The following is a 14,008-nucleotide window of genomic DNA, read 5'->3' on the forward strand; positions in this document are numbered from 1 at the left end:
CGAGTACGGGTTTTCTCGGATTGGATTTCGGGTAAAAACAGCAATCATAACTCCATATAATATAAAGAACTCACTCACCGGGGCCGGCTCCGAGAAAGCAAAAAAAAAAAAAAAAATTTGGGCCGAAGACGAAAATTTTTTGAGCTTAAGTAAAAGGAGTATTTTGTTGGGTTTAAACAATTTAATTTTTATATATGCGTTTACTTGGTTATAATTAGGTTGTGTAAAAAACTTTTGTATAAATATATTATTAAACACGCCTCAAATGATAGTAGAACCCACAACCTTCGGGCCTGTGACCGTCGACCATCCGGCCACACCTTATGGCCGGCGCTGTCACTCACATTAATATGGAGGTCTACTGGGAATACTCTTATACCGATAAACATATCCCTACGAGATTTATAAATATATTTTTGTGTCTTCTTCTATGTTATATATATGTGTCCATTTTTATTTCCTATTTTTCTTGTAAATTATTAACGGTGGCAAGTCACACCCCTTTGGTCAACGGCTACAGATCATATCTGTTTTGTCAACGGCTACGGATCAGATCTGTTTTGTCAACGGTTGCAAACTAGATCTATAAGTAATATGGTTATAGCATCATTTACACATATCCTTGTTTTACAGAGTTACCTTTATCACTAATTAATCATCATAAACTAACAATGGCAGAAATCATTGCCTCTGGACTCCTGAAAGCTGTTTCTGAGAAGCTGGCCTCTGTAGCGTTAAACACATTTTTTTGGTCCCAAGGAATTGTTTCAGAGCTCAAGAAACTAGAGAGGATACTAAGCCGGATCCAGTCTCTGCTTAATGATGCTTCTCAGAAGGAAATAACTGATGAAGCTGTTCAGCAGTGGCTCAATGGTCTCCAAAATCTGGCTTACGATATTGATGACATACTTGATTATTTAGCAACCGAAGCTATGCGTCGTGAGTTTGCACAGCAATCTGGAGCAATCACCAGCAAGGTAAGAAGGCTCATCCCAACTTGTTTCACAAATTTATCACTAAGTCAGAAGATGCGTCACAAGTTAGTTAATATTACCACTAAATTTGAAGATCTAGAAAAGGAAAAGGTCAATCTAGGTTTGATTGTAAAACATGAAAATCCAAAAAGAATTTATCAGACCTCTTTGGTAGATACATCAAGTATTATTGGGCGGCAAAAGGAAAAGAAGGATTTGCTCGTGAAGCTATTAGACGATGACCCATGCAATCAGAACTTTAGCATCGTGCCCATAGTTGATATGGGCGGGATAGGCAAAACCACTCTAGCTAGACTTTTGTATGATGATGAGGAAGTTAAGAAGCACTTCGAACTCAAGGCATGGGTTTGTGTATCTGATCAATTTGACATCTTTAATATAAGCAAAGTTATCTTACAATCTGTTAAGGGGGAAAACAAGAAATTCACAGATTTGAATTTGCTTCAAGAAGAACTTAGAAATCAACTTAGCAAGAAACGGTTTTTAATAGTATTAGATGATGTTTGGAGTGAAAGTTATGAGGATTGGGAGGCCCTAGTGAGCCATTTTGTACATGTGCTCCCGGAAGTAAAGTTATTATGACAACCCGAAAGGTGCAACTGCTCAAAAAGTTGGGTTATGATAATCTAAACCACCTGCAGAATATGTCACATGACAATGCTGTGTCTTTATTCGCTCAACAATCGTTGGGCACAAATAACTTCGATTTACACCCAATCCTTATACCGCATGGTGAAGCCATTGTGAAAAAATGTGATGGCTTGCCTTTGGCTTTAAGAGTACTTGGAAGGTTACTGAGGACAAAGACAGAAGCAGAATGGATGGAGCTGTTGAATAGTAAGATTTGGAGGTTAGGTAAAAAAGATGAAATTGTCCCAGCTCTCAAACTAAGCTATAACGATCTTTCTGCACGTTTGAAGCATCTGTTTGCATATTCCTGTTTGTTCCCCAAGGACTATCTGTTTGACAAAGATGATTTGATTTTACGTTGGATGGCTGAAGGTTTTCTCAACGAGTCATCTACAAACAAGTCAATGGAACGTTTGGGTCTCGAATATTTTGAAGAGTTGTTGTCAAGGTCATTCTTTCAACATGCACATAATGACAAATCTTTATTCGTGATGCATGACTTGCTGAACGACTTAGCCACATCTGTTGCTGGAGAATTCTTTTTAAGGTTAGACGATGAGATGGTGAAAGATGGTAGGAAGGAAGCTTTGGAAAAGTGTCGTCATATGTCATTTGTTCCTGAGGAATTTGTAGCTTACTCAATGCTGAAGCCATTCCATACTGCTAAATGTTTGAGAACATTCTTAGCCATTGAACCGGAAGATAGTTGGAGAAAGTTCTACTTATCTAGTAAGATTATGGTTGAGTTACTTCCGGAATTACCATTGTTAAGGGTTCTTTGCCTGAATGGTTATTTTATAACCGATGTACCAGAGACCATTGGCAGATTGAAGCACTTGCGGTATCTTAATTTATCTCGAACCAAAATCACCCATTTACCAGAAAGTGTCAGCAATCTCTACAACTTACAATCATTAATCGTTTCTCTATGTGAATGTTTAAAAAAATTACCCAACGACTTCTCAAAGCTTAAAAACTTGCGGCATTTATGTGACATCTGCCCGATCCGACCCGACCCAGGTACCCGTTTCTCTGACCCGATCTCTTTCTTTTATTATTTAATATTTATACTTATATTTTAATAATAATAATATATATTTCCTTCCCGCCTCTTTCTCTCTCTTTCTTTCCGCCGTCCCGTCCCTCTTCCTTCTCTCTTTCCGCCTTCTTTTCCCTCTTGTCGCCGTCCCGCCCTTACGCCTTGTTTCCCTCTTTTTCTTCTAACTCTTTGCTTATCCTTTGGTTCTTCCCGCCTAAGGATGTCTGCAGCTCCACGCGCCAGACTCCTTACATAGAAGCCTGCGTGAAGACATCTTGTTCCTGCGATGCGTGAAGAGAACTCTTCTCGCAGCGCGCTAAGAATGCATGTTCTTCCCGCAATGCGCTAAGAATGTATGTTCTTCCCGCGATGCGCTTAGAATTCTAGTTCTTCACGCAGCACGCTAAGGATGTGATTCTTCCCGCAGTGCGCTAAGGATTGTTGTGCCAGCCTTCGCGCTCGCGCACTCAGCCTTCTCGCGCTTGACCCTTTAGTTTAGTCCTGTTTTATCCAGCCTGTATGCTTTTGTGTTGTCTTATCTTCTGAGCTGTTGACCTAACCTATCTAATGTCTGAATAGTTACTTTCGGCGCAGCATGCGCACCAACCCCATTGGTTGGTAGATAAAGTGACTGACATAATCTTTTGAGATCTGCTTTTTCCATGCTTGACCAGTACTTTTTCTGGACCGCCCATGCCTTTTTCTGAATCCTGTCAGCCTTTTTCTCTTTTTCCCTGCTACCATATCTTTTGATATCTTTACTTTTCAGAACTTTTTACTGTTGATATCTTTTCTTTTACTTTTGGAGATCTTTTCTAGGGTTTGTGTCCCCTAGGGTTTACCTATATATAGTACTATTTTCATAACACTACACACACAAAACACTTACACTCTCCTGTTCTCTCTTGCTCCTTGCCGTTGTTTTTCCTCTGCCGCCTCCTCTCTTGCCTCCGTCTTCCTCCCTGTTCTGCTCTGTTTTCTGGTAATATATATATATAAAATAATTTACTTATTAATTATGCTAACTTATAATCAAGACTTAAAACCGATCGTTAAAACAATAATCTTTACTTATAGGTTAACTTGTGCTTGTTTAAAGTTGGTTCTTGCTTTATCTTACACCGCATCGTTTATCAAGTGAGTAATCTCGTACCTAATCCCTTTTTGCTTTTAATGTTTTGGGATGTTCATGTGTTCATACAAACTTAGAGTCTTAAACTTGTTTATGAACTTTAGTCGCGCAGTATCCCATGTGTTGAGGATGTAGACTTGGCTGTTTATTTGTATGTGTGGATCATTAACCGTCTTGTCGGTCTATTCCGCAGTTCGCATGGTACCATTAGATGAACACGGGAGAACTATCGTTTATGATTTTCCCTTTTGTTACACTTGCACAGTTAGTCTTGTTTGTGAGCTCAATTGTGAGCACTGGCAGTCTTGTCTCTTAGAGTTGGTCCCGATCTGATTACACCCTTGTTGAAACCCAGACATACACATGTTGCGCGCAGATTTATTGTTATCTATGTATTGTATTAAACTTGATTTCTCACCAACACGCAAGTGTTTGACGTTTATTTTAACACATGTTCAGGTTTGCAGTAGCTGTTTTGGAGCTTGTGGACACGTAGGACGTTTTCACTTTTGGACCTAGAATTAAAATGTATCAAGACAAGTTAATGTTGTTTGAATGTTATAATTTATAATATATTGATTTATGTTTGATTTATGTTCTTTATTTTCCCCGCTGCGCGTGCGCGATAAAATGTGTATTAATAAATATTGACACCAATAGTGTCGCGAGTAATGAAGCAATATGTGGCGCCCCGATGTATAATCCGCCTTTGGTCGGGGTGTTACAATTTAGACGTTAGGGGTACTCTACTCTTAGATATGATTCCCTTGAGGATTGACAATTTGAAAAGCTTGCAGACTCTCTCCAAGATCATTATTGGAGGAGATAACGGCCTTGCAATAACCGAGCTTAAAAACCTCACAAATCTTCATGGTAAGACTCAAATCAAGGGGCTGGAAAAAGTGGAAATGGCTATGCATGCATGTGAGGCAAACTTATTGCAAAAGAGGTTTAGAGAGTTAGAACTAGAATGGAGTAACGCATTTGATGGTTTTAGAAAGGAATCTCTTGAAAAGGAGGTCCTCAATGTGCTGGAGTCTCATAATGACAGTTTGATAAAACTTGGAATATTGTCATATGGGGGTATACAGTTTCCTAGTTGGGTTGGGGATCCGTCCTTTCTTAATTTGATTAGCGTGTCTATACGTGGCTGTAAAAACCTTACATCTTTACCACCACTTGGGCAATTACCGTCACTTAAGAAGTTGTTTATTGAAGACATGGATGGGGTAAATTCTATGGGTTTGGAGTTCAATGGGACTGGTCTTGCATTCCCTTCACTTGAAATTCTTGAATTACGAAGTATGAAGAGGCTGGAAATATGGTCAACTGATGTTGGGGCTGTATCGTTTCCATGCCTTCAAAAGCTTGTTATTAGAAATTGTCCAATTCTGGCTAAAGTGTCACTTGAAGCACTACCTTCATTGAATGATCTAGAAATAGATGAATGTAATAGTGGTGTGTTGGAAAGGCTGGTACAAGTTGCTTCATCAGTCACCAGGTTGAAAATAGAATCTGTTTCAAGGCTTAATGATGTGGTGTGGAGTGGTGTTATGAAGTTCCTTGGGGCTGTTGAAGAATTGATCATGCGTGAGTGTAATGAAATAAGATACTTCGAAGTACGGGAATGTCAGAAGTTGGTGAGATTAGGAGAGACAGAGGAGGATGAGCATGATTGTGGGAGCAACCTCTTAAAAACTCTTAGGATGTTAAAAATAGAAAAATGTCAGAATATGGAGCATTGTAGGTTTCCAAATAACATTGAGAACTTGTACATCATTTGTTGTACTTCCATTACGTCTGTGTCATTCCCGACAACAGGAAGACAGAAGCTCAAGGATCTTCTCATTGAAGGTTGTGACAAACTGCTAGAAAAGGAGTTGGGAGGAGATGACACTAGGGTGCTTATCAACAATAAAAGCATGCCAATGCTTCAAATTGTACTGTCAATGAGCTGGCCAAATCTGACAACCATCATTGAATTGAGTCACTTCATTCACCTCACCTACCTGATAATACACAGTTGTCCAAATTTAGTGTCATTTCCTGACCACGAATTGCCTAGTCTTACCTCGTTAACATATCTGGTAATAAGTCACTGCCCACGTATAGATGCTTCCTTTCTTTGCGGGTTTTGGCCTCCCAAAATGCAAACCCTTACCTTAGGGGTTTTGAAGAAGCCCATCTTAGAGTGGGGCCCACAGAATTTCCCACCCTCACTTGTCAGCCTAACGTTACGAGGTGGATTGTTAGAAGAAGATGGTGTGAGTAGATGTAGTCAGTTGTCTCATCTTCTTCCTTTATCTCTTACTTGTCTTGAGACAGATGGATTTAAGAAACTGAAATCAGCTTCAGTGGGACTCCAACACCTCACCTCCCTCCAACATCTCTTTTTAATTAGCTGTACAAAGATGAAGAATCTTCCCGACATTCTGCTGCCTTCACTTTTGAGTTTAAACATCGAAGAATGCCCAAATCTAGAAAAAAGGTGCCGTAGAAGAGGCTCCTATTGGTCCCGCATCTCTCATATCCCCTGCATCCAAATAAACCCAGAACATCCTTATGTTTTTAAAGTAACTGGTTGATGAAGATTAAATGCCCACAAAAGAATTAGTCTCATAAATTTGGTGTAGTGATTCCCTTTGATGAATATTTGTTCTTGAATTTTTCTATATTTCTTTTTGGGGGTAAAGGGAAAAAAGTGTAGACAATTGCAGGACATGTCCCCAACTATACTCTTTTAACTCTCATTAACAACTACCAAGATATGCACAAAACACTTATAGTCTGATCTAAAATCAAAGAGAACTTCACACCTCTTATTCATATAACCGGCTGAATAGATTAAAGCTTAGAACACCTCTTATTACAAATCCAAGATGAAGACCGAATACCACAAATACAAATCCAAACATACTCAATATGTTGAAACTGGATATGGGGCTTTAACTTTCCACCGATTCCTAGCATTTGCATCCTCTCTGTAATAATCACCGGTCCATCTTTGATCCATAGCATACCCAATTCTCAGCATATGTTTAGGTATATCCCAATAATAAAGACTAAAATGATTCCCATCTTTACGTACAGGCTCAATGCACATTGTTATATTCAACACCACATTATAAGATGGCTGATGGCCCAAGCAAGCATAAGTAGAAACCAATTTTCCATCTTAGGTGTAAACATATCCCAACAGTTGGTGCTAATATTTACTCAATTAATCCACGCCCAATAGATTCTGCTACTCATATTACCATAACAAAATGACGGCTCTAAGATGTACCACCCATGATGCAAGAACCCATAAAACTTTTGTATCTCATTATCCCGAGAACGTAATGCAAGAATCTTTGAATTTTGGCCAACAATGTACTGTTTATAGCTTTGACTATTAGTGAGCCACTTCCAATCTTGATAGTATAGAGTATATATTTCCAAACGTGGGGACTTCTTCTCCACCTAAGTTAGTCTGATGCTCTACTTTTAAGTGACTTGTGAAATAACCATGATCAATAATAAGACAAACCTGTATATATTAATAAAAGGGCTACTCATTTGAACTCGTATACTAGTAAGGGTATTCATGGTGGAGCTCAGCTTCACCCTGGGCTCATCGGGTACACTGCCACCAACACATTTGGGTTAATTCTCCATGGAGAAATTGGTTTCAAGAAGTTAGAAATAGAATCCATTTCAGGGCTTAGTGATGTGGTGGGGAATTGTCTTATGAAATATCTTAGGGAAGTTGAAAGATTAATCATATGTGATTTTAATGGAATAAGAAACTTGGAACTAAGGAACTGTGAGAAGTTGGTGAGATTAGGAGAGACAAAGGAGGAGGATTGTGGGAGCAACCTCATAACAAGTCTTTGGATAAGAAATTGTCAGAATATGGAGCATTGTAGGTGTCCAAATCACCTTGAAAGTTTAAGCATCTCAGACTGTAATTCCATTACATCTGTTTCATTCACGACAACAACAGGATGACTGAAGCTCGGGTATCTTTGCATTAGAAATTGTGACAAACTGTTAGAAAATGAGTTAGAAGGAGATAAAGTTAGGGTGCTTATCAACAGCCAAAGCATGCCAGGTCTGACAACCTTCATTGAATTGAATCTCTTTATTCACCTCACCCACTTGGCAATTGTTAATTTCCCAAATCCAGAGTCATTTCCTGACCACGAATTGCCCAATCTCACCTCGTTAAGAGTTCTAACAATAGCCAATTGCCCACGTATAGATGCTTCCTTTCCTCGTAATTTTGGCCTCTCAGAATGCAAGCCCATAGGGGGGTTGAAGAAGCCCATCTTAGAGTGGGATCCACAGAATTTCCCAACCTCACTAGTCTACCTAGAGTTATGTGGTGGAATGTAGAAGAAGAAGATGATGGTGTGAGTACGTGCAGTCAATTGTCACATCTTATTCCTTCACCTCTTACTTCTTTTTGGATAAATGGATTTAAGAAACTGAAATCAGTATTGATGGGACTCCAACACCTCTCCTCCCTCCAACATCTCTATTTTATTAACTGCCCAAAGTTGAGGGATCTACCAGACATCTGCTGCCTTCACTTTTGAGTTTATACATCAATGAATGCCCACATGTAGAGGGAAAGTGCAGTAGAGGCTCCTGCTGGCACCGCTGTTGGTAATTAGCGAGCAAATCACACAATTCACAATTGACTAAGAACAAGATGATATACACAAACTGATTCTTGAATTAAAATACTGAAAATATGCGATTGAATATACTGAATACGTTGTAGTTAACTTGTCTGACATCATCCCTATTTATAGACTAAACAATTACATATTAACCCTACTAAATACAATAACTACAATAAGGCCCCTATACTTTATATAAATATTAATAAGTTTAGTTTTTATACTAATAACCGCATCTCTCATATCCATCAAAATAAACAAATGACCTCCTTATATTCTTCAAGTATTGCTTGATTTTGCATACATCCAGCACCCAACAAATTACTGTAAGTATTATTTCAATCAAGTGCAAAAAATTGTATGAGTCGTTAAATTGGTCACTCTTTATACGCTTTTGAATAGTTGTGATATTGTTGTGAGTAAAAAATTTATGTTAAATTGGTCACTCTTATTTTGGACATGGAAGCTAAATTATAAATGAATGGCTAAATTATAAGAGTATGGATAATAAATCATCATCATCATCATCATCATCATCGTACTCAGTATATCCCACCAATAGCAATGCTATGGTAGGGTCTGAGGAGGGTAAGATGTAGACAGTCTTACCTCTATCCCATAGGGATAGAGAGGCTGCTTCCGGTGAGACCCCCGGCTCGATAGTAGTTTTGCATCAAGCCTTGGACATAAGGCACATAGCACTCAATCATCAGGGACACCGGCTGATTGGTGCATGTGCCCTTGTCTTTCGGCTATCAACGCCACCACATGATGCCTGATTAACCTTCCGCCACTTTTAACGTTATTTTCACGAGATTAGTAAAATAACGTCAAAATTAGTGCACTTTTACTTTTGCCCACCCGAGGGTTCACACATATATACATTATATGCGCGCACCGCAAGTATGGATAATAAATGAATGGCTGAATTGCAAGTGTACTGAGAATTAGTGAAGGAAATTATAAGTGTGTATTGGATAACAATTCTATGGATGGTACCCAAACAATAGCTAAAGGAACTATATATAAACAGTAGCTGAATCCTTTTTATTTCCATACACTTACAATTTCAATTCATTGGCAAATATCCTTGTTATACAGAGTTTTCATCTTAACCATTAACGATGGCTGAAATCATTGCCTCTGGACTCCTGAAAGCCGTTTCTGAGAAGCTGGCCTCTGTAGCCTTAAACACATTTGTTCGGTCCCAGGGAATTCATTCAGAGCTCAAATTACTAGAGAGGACACTAACCCATATCCAGTCTCTGCTTAATGATGCTTCTCAGAAGGAAACAAGTGATGAAGCTGTTAAGCAGTGGCTCAACGGTCTCCAACATCTGGCTTATGACATTGATGACTTACTTGATGAATTGGCAACCGAAGCTATGCATCGTGAGTATGTCCAGCGATCTGGAGCCATCACCAGCAAGGTAAGAAGGCTTGTCCCAACCTCTTTCATAAATTTATCATTAAGTCAGAGGGTGCATCACAAGTTAGATGATATTACCAGCAAACTAAGGGATCTAGAAAATGAAAAGGTTAATCTAGGTTTGGTTGTAAAAGATGAAATGCCAAAAAGAATTTACCAGACCTCTTTGGTTGATACATCTGGCATTGTTGGCCGGAAAAAAGAAAAGAAGGAATTGCTCGTGAAGCTATTAGGGGATGAGCCATGCAATCAGAACTTTAGCATCGTGCCCATAGTTGGTATGGGCGGGTTAGGCAAAACCACTTTGGCTAGACTTTTGTATGAAGATGATGAAGTTAAGAAGCACTTCGAACCCAGGGCATGGATTTGTGTATCTAATCAGTTTGATATCTTTAATATAAGCAAAGTTATCTTACAATCTGTGAAGGGGAAAAATAAGGAATTCGTTGATTTGAATCTCCTTCAAGTAGCTCTTAGAAATCAACTTAAGGAGAAAAGATTTTTGATAGTATTAGATGATGTCTGGAGTGAAAGTTATGAGGATTGGGAGATCCTAGTGAGACCATTTTGTGCATGTGCTCCCGGAAGTAAAGTTGTTATGACAACCCGGAAGGTGCAATTGCTCCAAAAGCTGGGTTACAGTAATCTAAACAATCTGCAGACTCTGTCACATGACGATGCTTTGTCTTTACTTGCTCAACATTCGTTAGGTGCAAATAACTTTGATTCACATCCAATTCTCTTGCCATATGGTGAAGGCATCGTGAAAAAATGTGATGGCTTGCCTTTGGCTTTAAGAGTACTTGGAAGGTTATTGAGGACAAAGACCGAAGAAGAAGAGTGGAAGGAGTTGTTGAATAGTGAGATTTGGAGGTTAGGTAAAGGAGATGAGGTTGTCCCAGCTCTTGAACTAAGTTATCATGATCTTCCCGCAAGTTTGAAGCAGTTGTTTGCATATTCCTCCTTGTTCCCAAAGGACTATATGTTTGACAAAGACGATTTGATTTTACTTTGGATGGCGGAAGGTTTTTTGAACCAATCATCTTCAAACAAGTCAATGGAACGCTTAGGTCTTGAGTATTTTGAAGAGTTGTTGTCAAGGTCATTTTTTCAACATGCACCTGATGACAAATCATTGTTTGTGATGCATGACTTGCTAAATGACCTGGCTAAATTTGTTGCTGGTGAATTCTTTCTAAGGTTAGAAGGAGAAATGGTGAAGGATGTTACAAAGGAAGCAGCTTCAGAAAAGTACCATCATATGTCATTTGTTCGAGAGAAATATGTAGCCTACTCGAAGTTCAAGGCATTCGAAAGTGCTAAAAGTTTGAGAACATTCTCAGCGGTGCCTACTGATGGTCTGAAAGACAGTAGACGAGAGTTCTTCTTATCTTATAAGCTTCAGGTTAACTTACTTCCCAAACTACCATTATTAAGGGTTCTATCTTTGAGTGATTATAAAATAAGTGTGGTTCCAGAGACCATTGGCCATTTGAAGCACTTGAGGTATCTTAACTTATCTCGATCCTTAATCACACATTTACCCGAAAATGTTAGCAATCTCTACAATTTGCAGACATTAATCCTTTTTGGGTGTAAGGCATTACGTAATTTGCCTAACAACTTCTTAAAGCTTAAAAACTTGCATCATCTGGACATTAGAAACACTCCACATTTAGATAAGATGCCCTTAGGGATCGGTGAGTTGAAAAGCTTACAGACTCTTTCCAAGATCATTATCGGAGGAGATAATGGCCTTATAATAAGCGAGCTTAAAGAGCTCACAAATCTTCATGGGAAGATTCACATAAAGGGGTTGGACAAAGTGGAAGTGGCAAATGAACAGGTACGGTACAGTTACACGAAACAAAGGGACCAGACCCTATTAATATCTGTGATGTTAGGGACCAGACCCTTATAATATCTGTGATGTTAGGGACCAGACCCTAATAATTTCTGTGATGTTAGGGACCAGACCCTGATAATATCTGTGATGTCAGGACCAGACCCTTATAATATCTGTGAGGTTATAGGGCGAAAGGCTCTTTAAAACGTATGATTATGTATGTAAAGAAAGTATGAAGGTAAGAATGAAAGTATATGCACTTATGTGTGTGTGAAAGGAAGTTAAGAGGTTAAGTATGAAATGTAAGAAGGTATTGTATGAGTATGTGATTAACTAGAACTCACTCAGCGTAGCTGACTTTTAGTATGCACGCAGGTGAGTAGAATGAGACAGGTAGCTTGAGGAGGACACATGGCAGAGTTGGATGAAGCTGGCATCTGAAGATCTTACTATGATGTTTTATTTTAAAAGACTATGTTTTGTTTTTAAATGACTATGAATGCTCGATAAGACAAGAATTATGGTTATGGAATGTAATGGTTTGAATGTTTTTAATGTTCCGCGAATGTTTTAATTAACTCTGATATTTAGAACTGCGTTTATGAGTAAATCCAACACGAAAGTAGGGCTACCGGTAACGGGGCCTTACAATAAATAAGTAAAATCATGCGAACATTAGAAAAAACGCCCATGAGTATATCTGTAGTACTCAGAATTTAGAATATACAAAAATCATATAAAAGGGCAACTGTAAATAAAAAGAGTTTTAAAAGAACATGTAATATAGTAAGATTTATTTGAGCCTTTTGATGATTAGTTATGTTACAACATGAAATAATCAATAGAACGCAATAATAAAACCATTTATCTTGCAGCATGATATAATCTGGATTGTATTCCCAAACTGCCCTTATGAGACGAGGCTTCAATGTGAACATAAATCACAACATTTGATAAGATTTTAGTTGGCTTTCAATATAAAACACATAAGAAAAAGCAGTTTCGTCAATAAATTCTTGAAACCCTGAGGGTATAAGATAAAAGCCGATTACTTTTACATGACATTATAATCAACTCAATACTAAAGATGGGTGACCCAACATAACATAGCCACACAAATATAACTTGGCCAATCTATGTCCTGAATGAACAAAGTTAGTATCAACTTCAAACCTTACAGTCAATAACAACAAAATCAATTAAACATATTATAACTACAAAAATCCACTTTCTCATGTAGATAAGTAGATAACTATCAATCAACACACTACATTGTTAACAAAAATGAAGAGCAAATGCGCCATCATCAGAATGAAACGAATGAAATCATGGAGAAAGAAATTAAATATGAAAACTCTTTTAGTAAATCTCAAAAAACAATATATAAAATAATAATATATTCACCTAGAAATCCAAGCATAACACTTTAAGGGTTTTTAGAGCTTCGTGAAATTACCATTAAACACATTATGTCCACCACAGCTCCACAACCTAGAAAACGAAGACAAATCTGAACGGAACTCAAATCACAATAACAAAAAAAAATCAAAATTGATAACTTCCAAGTCCGAAAACCGAACATGGTGAGCTTCATGAAAGACTAAGAAGAAGAAGAAGAAGAAGAAGAAGAAGCGCGATGAAGCCAGATAAATCAACGTTAATGGTGGTTTCAGTCGAATGTCTCAATAGATATAAGGTTATATGGAAGATGAATAATGTGTATTTGAATTTGAAATAGAGAGAGGAGAAAGTTGTATCATGGTTAAAGCTTCTAGTGAAAGACTCACATGAAGCTTCTGAAGAAAGATACATGAGGGATAAAACAGAAGGAGTGTACAGCTAGTTTATTTAAATGTTAATAAATATTAATCTATATCTAAAATTATAGGTTAAAACATGGAGTTTTTTTACCAAAATAAGTTGGGTGAAAAAACTATTTATAAAAATGGGTGATTTGAAAACTAATTACCAAAATGGATGTTTTCTTGAAAATTTCATTCCATTCGCTCACTCCTAATTTTATTAGACTAGCAAAAATGCTCGCGCGTTGCTGCGGGTTCGCACAAAGTATCCCTTCGTATTAGTTTGTAGTGCTTGGTGTGTGTGTGGTTGTGTGTAATGACTTATGAGTGCGAGTTCGTTGCCGAATGTGCAACTGGTTTGTTGGATGTTATTTTTTGTGCGAGGGTGCACACTAAAATATAATTGTATGCGCGCGCGCACACACACATATGTAGATTGTAGGGTAAAGATCCGATACAATAATGCAT

General features: G+C 38.1%; 1 protein-coding gene and 1 pseudogene across 1 annotated transcript; both read left to right on the plus strand.

Moving 5' to 3' along the window:
* The first annotated feature begins 671 nt into the window (after positions 1-671).
* Positions 672-6,381, plus strand: LOC143566741 (putative disease resistance RPP13-like protein 1; annotated as a pseudogene).
* Positions 6,382-9,587: 3,206 nt separating this feature from the next.
* LOC143566742 (putative disease resistance RPP13-like protein 1) lies at positions 9,588-13,581 on the plus strand. The gene is made up of 2 exons (XM_077053358.1): positions 9,588-11,738; positions 13,477-13,581. Exons 1-2 carry the CDS (start codon positions 9,588-9,590, stop codon positions 13,579-13,581), a joined length of 2,256 nt encoding a protein of 751 aa, XP_076909473.1.
* The last annotated feature ends 427 nt before the right edge of the window (positions 13,582-14,008 follow it).

Source organism: Bidens hawaiensis, unplaced genomic scaffold (genome assembly GCF_021521415.1).
Source record: "Bidens hawaiensis isolate Kalapana, Puna unplaced genomic scaffold, B.hawaiensis_p1.1 tig00023043_1, whole genome shotgun sequence".
NCBI lineage: Eukaryota > Viridiplantae > Streptophyta > Magnoliopsida > Asterales > Asteraceae > Bidens > Bidens hawaiensis.